The 15,688-nt window shown below is 43.8% G+C and overlaps 1 protein-coding gene across 7 annotated transcripts in view; it reads left to right on the forward strand.

Moving 5' to 3' along the window:
- LOC101883538 (serine/threonine-protein kinase WNK2) overlaps positions 1-15,688 on the forward strand; it is a 50,850-nt gene that overhangs the window by 9,767 nt on the left and 25,395 nt on the right. For 4 of the 7 annotated variants that reach the window (XM_073911329.1, XM_073911330.1, XM_073911331.1 and 1 more), the window contains exons 5-15: positions 319-539; positions 1,996-2,153; positions 4,446-4,534; positions 5,360-5,579; positions 6,755-6,992; positions 9,704-9,786; positions 10,633-11,175; positions 12,972-13,283; positions 13,401-13,511; positions 13,861-14,202; positions 14,506-14,775. In XM_073911329.1, coding sequence (XP_073767430.1) covers positions 319-539; positions 1,996-2,153; positions 4,446-4,534; positions 5,360-5,579; positions 6,755-6,992; positions 9,704-9,786; positions 10,633-11,175; positions 12,972-13,283; positions 13,401-13,511; positions 13,861-14,202; positions 14,506-14,775 — 2,587 coding nt within the window. The remainder of the gene's footprint in view (positions 1-318; positions 540-1,995; positions 2,154-4,445; positions 4,535-5,359; positions 5,580-6,754; positions 6,993-9,703; positions 9,787-10,632; positions 11,176-12,971; positions 13,284-13,400; positions 13,512-13,860; positions 14,203-14,505; positions 14,776-15,688) is intronic. The other 3 variants (XM_073911333.1, XM_073911332.1, XM_073911334.1) reach the window with 1 other exon arrangement.

The raw sequence follows: 15,688 nt of genomic DNA on the forward strand, positions 1-15,688 counted from the left end.
ATAAGTTTGCTGAGTGACAGGTGAGAGGCGGAGCTAAAGAGAAAGCCCCGCCCCTACTCAATATTCCTTTTTCGTTGTAAATACGTCATCACACTGATCAAAGTTTGCTGTTAGTGAAAGATGAGAGGCGGAGCTCAAAATGAAATCCCCGCCCCTACTCAATATTCAGTTTGAGATGTAAACGCATCATCACTCTGATATAAGCGTCTCGGCAGCTTTCGCACAGGACTTTAAGCACTTGCTGTATGTAAATTCTCAGCTGTGGGAATACTGAGAGTTTCTGGGTGGTTCTGAGCTGTGCTCCGCTGTCTCCTGCAGGTATCTGAAGCGCTTTAAGGTGATGAAGCCCAAAGTGCTGCGCAGCTGGTGTCGGCAGATTCTGAAAGGTCTGCATTTCTTACACACGCGCGCTCCTCCCATCATCCACCGAGACCTGAAGTGCGACAACATCTTCATCACGGGTCCCACCGGCAGCGTCAAGATCGGGGATCTGGGTCTGGCCACGCTCAAACGGGCCTCCTTCGCCAAGAGCGTCATCGGTGAGACTGGCGAAAGCTAGTTGCTAATTGTTTGCTAGGTAGTTGCTATCCTGTTGCTAAGGTGTTTTGGGCAGTTGCTAAGGTATTGAATGTGGCTGTTTTGCAGTTACTAGGGTGTTCTGGGTAGGTGTTAGTATGTTGCTAGGTAGCTGCTATCCTGTTGCTAAGGTGTTTTTTGGGTGGTTGTTAGGCAGTTGTTAGGGTGTTGTGGGCAGTTGCTAGTTGGTTGATAGGTAGTTGCTATTCTGTTGTTAAGGTGTTTTGGGTGGTTGCTAGGCAGTTGCTAAATTATTGTTTGTGGCTGTTTTGCAGTTGCTAGAGTGTTCTGGGTAGTTGCTAGTTGGTTGCTAGGTAGTTGCTATGCTGTTGCCAAGGTGTTTTGGATGGTTGCTATGCAGTTGTTAAGGTATTGTAGGTGGTCGCTATGCAGTTGCTAAGGTGTTGTGGGTAGATTCTAGGTAGTTGCTATCCTGTTGCTAAGGTGTTTTGGGTGGTTGCTAAGCAATTACTAAGCTATTTTAGGTGGTTGCCATGCAGTTGCTAGGTAGATGCTAGTTTTTTGTTAGGTAGTCGCTATCCTGTTGCTAAGGTGTTTTGGGTGGTTGCTATTCTGTTACTAAGGTGTTTTGGGTGGTTGCTAAGCAGTTGCTAAGGTGTTCTGGGTAGTTGCTTGTTGGTGCTAGATAGTTGCTGTGCTGTTGCTAAGGTGTTTTGGGTGGTTTCTAGGCAGTTGCTAAGAATTTGGTGTCAGTTGTTATGGAGTTGCTAGAGTGTTCTGGGCAGATGCTAGTTGGTTGCTGGGTAGTTGATACATGTTGCTGAGGTGGTCTTGGTGGTTGCTTGGCAGTTGCTAAGGTATTGTAGATGGTTGGCTATGCTGTTTCCAGGGTGCTTTGGATAGTTGCTAGTTGGGTGCTAGATAGTTGCTATGCTGATGTTAAGGTGTTTTGGGAGGTTGCTATGCAGTTGCTAGGATGTTGTGGGTAGTGGCTTGTTGGTTGCTAGGTAGTTGCTATTCTGTTGCTAAGGTGTTTTGGGTGGTTGCTATGCAGTTGCTAAGGTATTGTAGGTGGTTGCTATGCAGTTGCTAGGGTGTTCTGGGCAGTTGCTAGTTGGTTGCGAGGTTGTTACTTTCGTGTTGCTAAGGTGTTTTGGGTGGTTGCTATGCAGTTTCTATGGTATTGTAGGTGGTTGCGATGCAGTTGCTAGGGTGTTCTGAGTGATTACTAGCATTAAAGTCTCCCCCTACTCCTCTTTTTGGCCATCTGTGCCTGCTGAATCATAAAGACGGGGGCGTCTTTGTATGAGCGCCTGATCTCCAGATTTAATTACAAGAATAATAACTTCATGATAAAAGCTCATATTTAACTAAATTGTGTGTTAGTGTGTCGCAGATGTGCAGTTTAAGAAGTCACAGCTACATTGTATTCATTTGTTGTGTGTGTGTTGTCCTCAGGTACACCAGAGTTCATGGCCCCAGAGATGTATGAGGAGCATTATGACGAGTCAGTGGACGTGTATGCGTTCGGCATGTGTATGCTGGAGATGGCCACTTCTGAGTACCCTTATTCTGAGTGTCAGAACGCTGCCCAGATCTACCGCAAAGTGACCAGCGTGAGTCTGCATCTCACAGAGGGACACACACACACACCCACATACAGGCACACCCACAAACAGACACACCCACATACAGGCACACCCACAAACAGACACACCCACATACAGGCACACCCACAAACAGACACACCCACATACAGGCACACCCACAAACAGACACACCCACATACAGGCACACACACATTCTGAAATCTGTCACTGCATGCTCATAAACACGGAAACACACGGCACAAGAAGCCCGCTTATTATTTATTATTATTTCCTGCATTGTCATGCAATATCTCCTCAAGCAATTCCACAGAAGCTCAAGCCGCATTTTCCACATCATTCCATCACTGTGGTTTAGTAACGGTGTTGATAATAGTTTACAGTGTACTGTAGCAGGAATCTAGTTTAATCCAGCCTGCTTGTGTAATATTAATCCTTCTATATAAAACATTATTCCTCCTGTGAAATTCTTTTAAAATATTTTAGAGATTTTCTTCAGCACATTTGTGATCACAACAGTGTTAATAACTCATCTCTAATAACTGATCTATTTTCTCTTCTCCATGATGACAGCACATAATATTAGACTAGATATTCTTCAAGACACTAGTATTCAGCTTAAAGTGACATTTAAAGGCTTCACTAGGGTAATTAGGGTAAAGTTAGGGTAATTAGGCAAGTCATTGTAGAACAGTGGTTTTTTAAAATTTAATTTAATTTAATTTTTTTATTTATTTTATTTTGTTTTGTTATATATTTTTTGTTTTGTTTTATTTTTATTTAATTTTGTTTGGTTAAGATATTTTTATGTATTTTTATATATAATTTTAGTTTTAGATATTGTTTATATATTTATTTATAATTTATTTTTTATTTTAGATATTTTGATGTCAGTTTTATTTTAATTTATTTTGAATATTATGCACTTTTTATGTATTTATTTTTTATTTTATTTATTAATTTTGAATTTTAGATGTTTTTTATGCATTTATTTTTTTGCATTTTATTTTATTTTTGTTTTAGATATTGATTATGTATTTATTTTTATTTTAGGTATTTTTGTGTATTAGTTTTGCATTTTATTTTATTTAAATTTTACTTTAGATATTTGTTATGCATTTATTTTTGTATTTTATTTTAATTTATTTTATTAAAGGTATTTTTACGTATTAATTTTTATGCATGTATTTTTATGTAATTTAATTTATTATTGTGTGTTTATTTTTAAATTTCATTTTATTTTTAATTTTATTTATCTTTTAGGTATTTATTTATTTTTTATTTATATTGATATTTTTACTTTATTTTTACTTTATTTTATTTTATTTTTATTTCAGATATTTTATTCAATTATTTATTTTGTTTAAATATTATGCATATATTTATTTATTTTTTATTATTATTTTTTAAGAAGTTATTTTCATTATTCCAGCCATTCTAAAAGAAATACGACTTTCTCTGGAAGAAAAAAAAATTATATGAAATGCTGTGAAGAATTGTCAACCTACACACACACACACACACACACACCCACACACACACACACACACACACACACACACACACACACACACACACACATATATATATATATATAATATGACTGGAGCAAATAATATTCTGTCAGATCCTCTCATGGATGAAGTCCTCGACCCGCTCTGCTCTTCAGATATTCATAGACTCCAATATTCATATCATCTGTCTGTGATTATCTTGTAATATTAAAAGAGCCGTCGCTCTATAGCTGTAGATCTGAGCCTAATGCATGAGTGCTGTGAGTGTGTGGTGTGCTGATGGGTATTGATCTGATATTCATCTGTTGTGTGTTCACGCGGCTCTCGGAGGGTTCTCAGCTCTTCAGATCTCTCTGTTCTTCATAATCGAGCCGCTCAAATCAATATTTCCTTCATTTTATTACAGTTTAATCGGCTTGAAGGAGAATAAATGTCATCAGTGATCACAGTCAGCGCTGAAGTGCTGAAGAAAGACAAGATATGGATCATAATCATGCTTAATAAAACGGCAGAGATCACTTTTCTTCTTCCTTTAAATATCTGTAAACTCCTAATATTTACATTTCTTGACTTTTTTGTAGCATAATTTCCATGCATTAATCCATAATTAATCAGCAAATCTGTTGAGCTACAAACTATAAAAAAAAACCCATCCCACTTACATCATCCCATAACCAACACACTCGTCAAGTGATTTCATAGTTTTGAGTGACTGAAATGTATTTTAATTTAAGGTTCAGTTCACACCATTAATGTTTGTGTGTGTGTGTGTGTGTGTGTTTCTCAGGGAGTGAAGCCTGCCAGCTATAATAAAGTGATGGATCCTGAGGTGAAGGAGATCATCGGCGAGTGCATCTGTCAGAAGAAAGAGGAGCGGTCAGTGCTACACATACACATACACACACACACATACACATACACACACATACACACACACACACACACACACACACACACACACACACACACACACACACACACACACATACACACACACACACACACACACACACACACACACACACACACACACACACATACACACATACACACACACACACATACACACATACACACACACACACATACACATACACACACACACACATACACACACATACACACACATACACATACACACACACACACACACACACATACACACACACACACATACACACACTCACTCGCATTTGTGCTTAAAATGAATTCAAACTTATATTCTGGAGGTCTCCTCAGTGTGTTTGTGGAGGTCTCCTCAGTGTGTTTGTGGAGGTCTCCTCAGTGTGTTTGTGGAGGTCTCCTCAGTGTGTTTGTGGAGGTCTCCTCAGTGTGTTTGTGGAGGTCTCCTCAGTGTGTTTGTGGAGGTCTCCTCAGTGTGTTTGTGGAGGTCTCCTCAGTGTGTTTGTGGAGGTCTCCTCAGTGTGTTTGTGGAGGTCTCCTCAGTGTGTTTGTGGAGGTCTCCTCAGTGTGTTTGTGGAGGTCTCCTCAGTGTGTTTGTGGAGGTCTCCTCAGTGTGTTTGTGGAGGTCTCCTCAGTGTGTTTGTGGAGGTCTCCTCAGTGTGTTTGTGGAGGTCTCCTCAGTGTGTTTGTGGAGGTCTCCTCAGTGTGTTTGTGGAGGTCTCCTCAGTGTGTTTGTGGAGGTCTCCTCAGTGTGTTTGTGGAGGTCTCCTCAGTGTGTTCGTGCTGTATCTCCCGCAGGTACTCCATCAAGGATCTGCTGAATCACGCCTTCTTCGCGGAGGACACGGGAGTGCGGGTGGAGCTGGCGGAGGAGGATGACTGCCTGAAGACCTCCATCGCCCTGAAGCTGTGGGTGGAGGACCCGCGCAAACTCAAGGGCAAATACCGAGACGGCGGAGCCATCGAGTTCAGCTTTGACCTGGAGAAAGAGGTTCCTGAAGCCGTGGCGCAGGAGATGGTGCGTCCCCATACACGGCACCAACCCTCCTATTATATTATTATATTCATTCATTCATTCCTTTTCCTTCAGCTTAGTCCCTTTATTAATCAGGGGTCGCCACAGCGGAATGAACCACCAACTTATCCAGCTTATTTTTTACACTGGGTGATGTGGTGGCGCAGTAGGTAGTGCTGTCGCCTCACAGCAAGATTCGAGCCGCGGCTGGGTCAGTGTGTGTTTCTGTGTGGAGTTTGCATGTTCTCCCCGCATTCGTGTGGGTTTCCTCCGGTTGCTCCGGTGTCCCCCACAGTCCAAACACATGTGGTGCAGGTGAAATGGGTAGGCTAAATTGTAAGCGTATATGGGTGTTTCCCAGTGCTGGGTTGCAGCTGGAAGGGCATCCGCGGTTTAAAACATGTGCTGGATAAGTTGGCGGTTCATTCCGCTGTGGTGATTAATAAAGGGACTAAGCCGAAAAGAAAATGAATGAAGGTTTTACACTTTTACCTTCCAGCCGCAACCCATACACCCATACACCCATACACACTCATTCACACACACACTCACTATGACCAGTGTAGTTGATCAGTTCCTCTATAGTGCATGTGTTTGGACTGTGCGGGAAACCGGAGCACCTGGAGGAAACCCACACCAACACGGGGAGAACATGCAAACTCCACACAGAAACACCAACTGACCCAGTCGAGACTCAAACCAGCGACCTTCTTGCTGTGAGGGGATCGTGCTACCCACTGCGCCACCGTGTCACCCCTATATTATATTCATTCATTCGTTTTCTTGTCGGCTTAGTCCCTTTATTAATCTGGGGTCTCCACAGTGGAATGAACCGCCAACTTATCCAGCAAGTTTTTACCCAGCAGATGCCCTTCCAGCCGCAACCCATCTCTGGGAAACATATTATTATATATAAAATATAATTTTTTATGTAACATTTTACACTTTTAATATATTTATTTGCATCTATATTTGTATTACAGAAAAACTATATGAATAAAACTGCACAATATTCATTCGTAATCATGTGCGAGTTATAAGTGCTGTATGTGCTCAGCATGTCTGCTGTAGCTTCTCCTCTTGTGTTTGTGAGATGCTCCGGCGCTCCAGAAATAGCGCTCTGGTGTTCCTCTGCTCTATTATTAGTGCTGACAGCGCCTCCTCTCTCCTTCTGTCAGGTGGAGTCTGGATTCTTCCACGAGAGCGACGCCAAGATCGTGGGCAAGTCAATCCGGGACCGAGTGGCTCTGATTAAATGGCGGAGGGAGAGGACGGGGCCGAGGGCTGATCCGGGGCCCGCAGCTCCTGTACCCGCACCTGCAGCCGCACCCGTACCCATACCCTGCCTGCTGGAGCCCGAGGAGGAGCCGCAGGGTCTGGTGTGCCCGCTCAGTGCCAGGACCCCCTCCACCACATGTGAGCATCCACAGCATCAACACTGTAGTAAATTTGGGGATATCAGTCATGCAGAATTCATTCATTTCAGTCTTTATCCGGGTCACGGCACCAACCTGTCGAGAATATGCGACCTCAGCTGTTTGACTTGAGCTGGAAAGATTCCATGTGGAGTCAAGTCTGATATTGGTTGATGATGAAGAGTCAGATTGATTTCAGTCTCTGTCCAGATGTCACGGCACCAAAACCTGACAGAAGTCTTGTGGAATACCCAAGATTTAGAAACTTCTAGTGGATGATCTGGTGTCAGAAGTGTCTCTATGGAAGGCGAAGGCCTCTAGATTTTGCTTATTTGAGCACAATAAAGTCTGATCATGTCTTGATGTTGAATGGTTTCATTAGGACAGTAAGGTCTGACTCTGCTCAGACTAGTGGTTCTCAAACTGTGGTACCACTAGCAGTACGCAGGTATACATCTAGTGGTACACAGAGGAATCACTGAGTAATGAAAGAAAAATGTATGCCATTATAATCATTTGATGCGTACGATAACGCCAATGTGATCAGCATTGTGTGTTCTCTAAAGCTTACGATCAAAGCGCTGTGCTTAGATTGTTTACTTTAGTGCAGGGGTGTCCAAAGTCGGTTCTGGAGGGCCGGTGTCCTGAAGAGTTAAGATCCATCTTGCTTCAACACACCTGGCAGGAAGTTTCTAGTAAATCTTGTAAGAGCTTGATTAGCTGGGTCAGGTGTGTTGGATTAGGGTTGGAGCTAAACTCTCCAGAACAGCCCTCCAGGACCGAGTCTGGACACCCTGCTTTAGTGCATCAGCTGCTAAAAATCAATCCAATTGGCGCAGAACTAGAGAAAGAGGTGCGTAGTGCTTGCAGAGCAGATACAAGCTAGAGCAACCCTCGAGCCACAGAGCGGCTGGTCTGTAGATCAATTGGTACCGTTGGTCCACAAAAAATCATTAATTATTTCCTTTTTATTTATTATCCGAGTCTGAACGATCATTTATTTTGACAAATCTTTTGTTTTGAAAAATGACCGTATTCTCTTGTTATGCTGTGTTCACACCAGACGCCGTACGTGTGGATAAATCGCGCTATTCGCACGTAAATAGCCGCGTGAACATTTGAGTTTACTCGCTTCATTCGCGTGTCAAATTCACTTCAGAACAGATGTGGATTCGCGTGATGGGCAGGGCTTCTGTCTGCCCGGTGACTGTAACTTCGTTGCTAAAAGGCTAACATGGATTTTATGAAGAAAATAACAGTGTTTATGTGCTTTATGAAGACTGAAAAACAGCGTCGATACGTTTAGGGTCGTGTCTGAGTCCACTACATGCTTTCAGAGGTGCAGCAGCTCTGTGAGCTCATCAACTCCTCCAGAAACTGAACCTGGATGACGGAGGCTTTCAGCAGTGCTTCTGACTGAGCCCAGCCCAGTTTGATGACTTGTTTTCGGTGTCGCCTGGAGGATTTCCCCCGGGACACCATCAACAGGTTCTACGTCACAATCACGCCCCCACAAGAGCAAGCTTCTGATATGTTAACGCGGCGCGAATGTCCGCTGAAGTTCAGATTTTCGAACTTGAGAGATTCGCACGAAACGCTCGTTAAGTGCGTCAAATGCGCAAAAAGCTCAATTCGCCATTCGCGCAATTCTCGTCATTCGCGCGTTTGCATTGACTTAACATGTAAATCACTCGCGCTTGACGCGCGTGCCGCATCTGGTGTGAACGCAGCATTACATCTCGGTCACTTGAGTGCCAAAATTGATCCCACATGCTAGATGAATGAGTAAGAACTGCAGCACGACGCGCTTGCGTATTCCAGGCGTGCCCAGTTGAAAACATCTTAACTTTTCAGAATGCGGCGGCGTGAGTCACATGACCTGATCAGCTTCATATTTTGTATGGAATATCATGTCGTTAGACTAGTCACCTCAGACCAACACAGAACACCCAAACACTGCAGTGCTTTTCCAGTTTCTTCAAGAATAAAACTCAGAGTATCAGAGTTTTGTCAGCTTGACATCCCTTAAAGTAATGACTTGTGCTGCTTGTTGAATCTACTTATTTAAAATGAGCTGAAACAGCACAATCCTTAAGGTGTTGTGGAGACAACTTAATTAATTTATCTGCATGTATAAGCTTATTAACTTTACATGTCTTTGTCTTATTTGCATTTTACGCCTGATGTCTTTGTCTCTCTGCATTGGAGCATATGCACATGGACTTTTAATATCAGTCATCAGCTCCAGGGCTTCCGCTGAATTGTCATCCCATACAACATCACAGCGTTTAAGATCTGATCTCTTTAAAAATGAGCAATCCTCCTCACTGCCTGGCGAATATATTAAATAAAGTGGGCATCAGACAAATTATAAGCACTGTATTAAATTATAGAGTTTATCATTTTCAATGGAGTATCTGCGCTGGTCTGTGGCTAATGACCTGCTCTTCATCTCTTTCTATATCTTAACAGCAAAATGCATGCTCACATCTCTTTGACTGATTATATTTTAATGACATTACTACATCGATGATGTAAAAGGAACCGTATGAAATTAAAAATAGTCCCATAAAGCTCTCAGCGGAAGGCTGAGAAGCACTAGCTGTGCACAAAGCCCATCCCGTTGTATGTTGTATATGATGGCTGTAAATCTGCTTGTCCTGTGAGTGTGTGAGATGCTGATGTGCAGTCTGTCTCTCTGTCTCCCTCTAGTGGACAGTGGCATCGGCTCGACAGTGTATTCAGACTCTCACAGCAGCGGTCTGCAGGAGTGTGTGTCCACCGCAGCGCAGGAGGTCTGTATCACACACACACACACACACACACACTAATATATGCGCATAAATCTGCATTCCTCTGTTACTGCGTGACGCATGCACAACACAATACGCATGCCTGAGATTTATTCAGAGGAATTACGCTAAATTTAGACCTGTGGGGGGACTCGGGTTCATTCTTTTACCTTTGAGCTAGATGTATGATCGCTGTCTCTAGTGTGTGAGTTTGAGCCGAGTATAGCACACTGATAATGTTCTCTAACTTTCTGACTGTTTTAAGCTTCGAGCCTGATTTCTGACGCTTTAAAATTAAATGAGATTGTGCGATGGTGATTTTAATCACATTCTCCCTTTGTACATGTCATCAGAGGGGGAAAACCCCGCCCACTAGTGCCCATCTCATTAGCATGTCCGGCAGGCCTGAGTGAGAAGCAGCCATCTGTCCATTAGCCATTAGAGTGTTTGAGCTGCTGAAGATAACGTCAGCATAGACTAAGAGGATTATAGATGTGGAGTTCTAGATGAAGCACAAATCAACAGCGGAGTCATTAGGCATCTGTAGCTCCGCCCTCTTTTGAAAAAACACAATCTCATTTGCATTTAAAGCGACAGTCACCAAACCACCACAGTTAGGATCAAAGCCTGGAAGGGTCAGTTCCAGAGAGCATGGGCTATTCTCTGCTCACATTTCCCTACACACTCATCAGAGACTTGCATAATAGGTCTGCTTTAAATGTTTTGACGTACAACAATGTGAGAGGATCCTAATCCTTCTGTTTTTGCATAACCAAGTCATGCATGTGTGTGTGTTCATCTCATTTGCCATTTCATGATAATAGCATGCAGGAGCTGCTTGTCTTCCAGGGTGCGCGTCGTGAAAGCTCCTTTATAAATGACTTCTTCAGACTCTTTGAACATCCTCAATTCCTGTCCCGACCCAGCAGCCCGTCCCGACCCCTGACAGCCCGAGAACAGTCAGAAGAAGCCGTCAGAGGTCTGTTTCTGTCTCCTCCGCCGACCTCCACCCGCAGGTACAGCGACACCTCCCTGAATCCGCCCTCTGAGGAGTGTGTGTCGGCCCGCCGGCTCTCCTTAAACCAGCCGTCGTCCCCCTGCCGCAGCTGCCTGTCTGTGCTCCTGCACGGGGCGCTCTCAGAGAGGAGACATTCAGGATATTCTCCGTCAGGATCCGACGTGCGCATTTCAGACCTCTCCCAGCTGAACAGATCTCTGCAGTGCATTACGGGACACGTTCATCAGCCTCCTGCGCTCCTGAAAGTGCCGCCGTGCCCTGAAACAGCGCCGCCCCGTCCCGTCCGCAGCTTCAGCGATGAGGGCTGTGTTTTTGAGCCTCCGCGTGATGGACTCCGCCGCAGGTCCAGCTCCTGTGTGGGCCAGCGCTCAGCGGTAGGTGATGCGGATGGGTTCTGCATCTCTGCTGTGCTCCTGCTGGGGGATTGCAGGCCTCAGATGTAGAGGCGTTCTCTCCTTTCCTCTCTCCGTACTCACCAAGTCCAGTTCTCCATCAGAGGAGAACACAATCGTCTGTTTTCCTGATCAAATCTACCCATTAACCGTGCTTACTACACGTCATGCTGCTAACATGCTAACAAACTGCTTCATGTTTACTCTCACCTAAAGGAACATGGAAATAGGCTAGTTTAACAGCCCCTCTAGAGTTAAACAGGTGAGCTTTACCATGTTTTAGAGTCCCTTCAGGGCGGCACGGTGGTGCTGTGGTTAGCACTGTGGCCTCACAGTAAGAAGCTGGGTCAGTTGGTGTTTCTGTGTATGGGTGTTTTCCAGTACTGGATTGCTACTAGAAGAGCATCTGCTGTGTAAAACATATCCTGGAATAGTTGGCGGTTCATTCCACTGTGCCGAACCCTGATTACTATAAGCCAAAAAGAAAATGTAAGAATGAATGAATGAACACCCATCAGATCAGTTATTCTACCCTGTTAATTATGTAGATTTTTGGGTCAGAGGGAACTAAGGATGTTTTTGCGCCTGTGCCTTTAAATGCAAATGAGCTGGTTATCTCCGCCCACTCTTTGTCATTTCATTTCTTTTGTTACGACCAAAGATACTAAATGGGCGTCACGGTGGTGTGGTGGTCAGCACTGTGGCCTCACAGTAAGAAGGTCGCTGGTTTGAGTCTCGGCTGGGTCAGTTGGTGTTTCTGTGTGGAGTTTGCATGTTCTCCCCGTGTTGGCATGGGCTTCCCCCACAGTCCAAACACATGCGCTATAGGGGAACTGATCAACTAAATTGTGTGTGTGTGTGTGTGTGTTAACATGTGTATGGGTGTTTCCCAGTGCTGGGTTGCAGCTAGAAGGGCATCCGCTGTGTAAAACATATGCTGGACAAGTTGGCGGTTCATTCCACTGTGGCGACCCCTGGTGAATAAAGAGACTAAGCTAAAATGAAAATGAATGAATGAATCCTTTCAGCTGATCTCCAGGTCTGACAGTAGCACTTTTAGCTTAGCTTAGCATAAATCATTGAATCGGATTAGACCATTAGCATCTCAAAAAATATATATATTTTCCATGGTCCTACAGTTCTCCTGGGTGATTGTAGATTTCTAATATACTCAAATCTGCAAGCGTTCTCTCCTTTCCTCTCTCCGTACTCACCAAGTGCAGTTCTCCAATGGAGGAGAGCCCAACCGCCTGTTTTCCTGATGAAATCTACCCATTAACCGTGCTTACCATGTGCCTGACGTCATGCAGCTAACAAACTGCTTCATGTTTTCATTATCAATTAACCTGTGTGTGTGTGTGTGTGTGTGTGTGTGTGCGTGCGTGCGTGTGTGCGTGCGTGTGTGCGTGCGTGTGTGCGTGTGTGCGTGCGTGTGTGTGTGTGTGATTTGCTTGCCTGCAAATTAACCAATATATCAGCTTTGACATCTTTGTTTACATGCAGTGTTTGTGTAACAGTAAGGCCCCGGTGTACTTCAAACCTAATGAGAAAACAAACGTAATGTCGTAACTCAAAACGAAATGGCGTAATTTCAAACAAACTCCAGACTCTAATATATCTGCATCCGCTCAAACATGAAGCTCAGCATCATCACTCAGCCTTTCAGAACTTCCTCTTGTCCTCAAACCCAGAAGGAACAGAGCTTAGTTTGAAGTATATCGAGGCCTTAAAGCATGCAAGCGTGGGATTTCTCCATTGGTGTGTTTCCTCTTGTGCAGTCTCCAGCTTTGCGGGTCCAGAGTCATGCGGCTCCAGCTCAGCACATGCAGACGTACACTCCTGCGTCCTCAGAGTCCTGCGGGACGCTTCTGTCTACTCAGGACACGCTGAAAACAGCACAGCAAAGCATCAGTGCACAGCGCATCTCCTCCAGCCGCAGCGCAGAGCTGCACCTGCAGACACACACACACCCGTCTGCAGCGCTGCAGCAACACACACCTGAGATCCTGAGTCTGCAGACTGAGGCGCAGATCTGTGACTTCTCTAATGTGCAGATCAGCCACGCAGGCCCTGCGCCACCTGTCCAACAGGTAAACATGCTATACCACCAAATCTAAATGCAACAATGCCACATTTGTCTACTATTCAGGGCGTACAGTATATGTGAATTGGGACGCAGCATTGTGTTTCTCTGTGTGTTACGTTAGCTCTGCACTCAGACGCCGCTCATAGACAGCTGGCAGCATGCAGGACAGTCTGCATCTAGTGTACCAGCACTGTCTGTTCCCCCGCTGCAGGCGCCCGCTTACCTCACACAGGTACACGCTACACTGCCAAAAACACTTTAAATATCTGAAAACTCCTAAATCAGATGCATTTCTAGACAAGTTTTGTTTTCAGAAATAACATTTAAACAACTTTAAAACATGCAATAATAATAAGATCAATTAAATAATGTTATTTTAAAGAAAAAACACGATTATTGTGCTTGTTTACGGAGGAACTCTCTTCATTTTGACTCATTATTTCTCAAATCAACACAATAATGTTTGCTTGTCTAGAAAACGCTTCTTGATTCTTGAGTCTTTCGATATTTATACTGGAAACAACACTGTTTTTTTGCAGTAGACCTGCATTTTTCACGTATGCTTTGGTCTTTATCTCCAGTGTCCGGCTGGGTCTCCTCTTGCGGGATGTGATCCACACACTGCCTGTTTTCCCTCAGTTCACTCGTCCCTCAGTTTGCCAGTGCCAACACACTCCTCCATCTCCCAGGTGGCGTGTTCACAGAGTTCAGTGCCCATCCAGTACCCGCTCCTGCCCTCCACATCTCCTGTACCCACTCAGTGTGCAGTTCCACCCGCAGCCCATCAGTACCAGCAGCCTAATGTAAACCACATCAGCACTTTCTCCCAGCAGGGCCACAGTCAGGCCACGCCCACAGTGCATCCAAACCCCACCTCTCTGTGTGCTGGAGCTCCTCCTATTCAACAAGCTCCGCCCACACAGGTATTGTGTGCTTTGATGGGCTTTAAAGTGAAATGTGCATGTTTCATATGTTTGAGAGGGGGTGGGGCATATTTTAGCTCCTCCCCTCTCGTGTTTAGTTTTCCTCAGAGCTCTGCCAGGTATAGTAATAGGCCTTACAGCTTCAGTCAAGTGCTTTGAACATTAAAACAGGGTGGGACATAAAGTAGCCCCTCCCCTTTCTAAAAAAAATAGCCAATAGAGTGTTGAATTTCTCAAATGTAAATCTCGTTGCGGTGTATCAATGTAACTTTGCTGATTTTGGTATTGATGTGTTGTTTCCAGGGCTCATTGACCCTCCAGCACCAGACTCCACTTCCAGTGGACCTGAACTCTTCCAGTGTCTCTGATCATGTCCACGCCTCTCAGATGATGACACACCCCACCGCCCCATCCCATAATGCACCTCAGCTTGCTACAATGCCTCAGGTCTCCCACAGACCCGGTCTGGACACCTTCATCCCTGCAGTGGACCAAACGCAGACTCCTCTACACGCGGGTCAGGGTTCTGCAGTCGCTGTCGCACATCCAGGAGCTCCAGAGGCGCTCACTGAGGTCAGACTCAACACACACTGCACATTCTCACATTACTGGAGGTCACATGATACACTGCATTATCAGAAATCCAGATGAGATGTGCGCTGTAGACACAGTGCTCACTTAAGCCTAGTGCACACTACACGACTGTGAACATCTGCAGAATGCTGTGCCTTTCAGACTATGCTTAATTTGGGCAAATATTATGTGTTAAATTGCACAGAAAATGTGATTTGAGTAAATATCTTGAGTAACTGCGCACAGAAAATGTGATTTTTAGCAAATATTGTGGGTCAAGTGCACAGTAAATGTGATTTGGGTAAATATCTTTAGTAACGTTGTACAGAAAATGTGATTTTTAGCTAATATTGTGGGTCAAGTGCACAGTAAATGTGATTTGGGTAAATATCTTTAGTAACGTTGTACAGAAAATGTGATTTTTAGCTAATATTGTGGGTTTAATTGCACAGAAAATGTGATTTAGGCAAATATTGTGGGTTCAATTGCACAGAAAATGTGATTTGGGTGAATATCTTGGGTAAAGTTGCACAGAAAATGTGATTTTTAGCAAATATTATGGGTTAAATTGCACAGAAAATTTTATTTTAGGCAAATATTGTGGGTTAAATTGCACAGAAAATGTGATTTGGGTAAATATTGTGGGTAAAGTTGGACAGAAAATGTGATTTAGGCAAATATTATGGGTTAAATTGCACAGAAAATGTGATTTTTAGCAAATATTATGGGTTAAATTGCACAGAAAATGTGATTTTTAGCAAATATTATGGGATAAATTGCACAGAAAATGTGATTTTTAGCAAATATTGTGGGTTAAATTGCACAGAAAATGTGATTTTTGGTAAATATCTCGAGTAACGTTGTACAGAAAATGTGATTTTTAGCAAATATTATGGGTAAAGTTGCACAGAAA

This window comes from Danio rerio, chromosome 8 (assembly GCF_049306965.1).
Source record: "Danio rerio strain Tuebingen ecotype United States chromosome 8, GRCz12tu, whole genome shotgun sequence".
In the NCBI taxonomy this organism is placed as follows: Eukaryota; Metazoa; Chordata; class Actinopteri; order Cypriniformes; family Danionidae; genus Danio; species Danio rerio.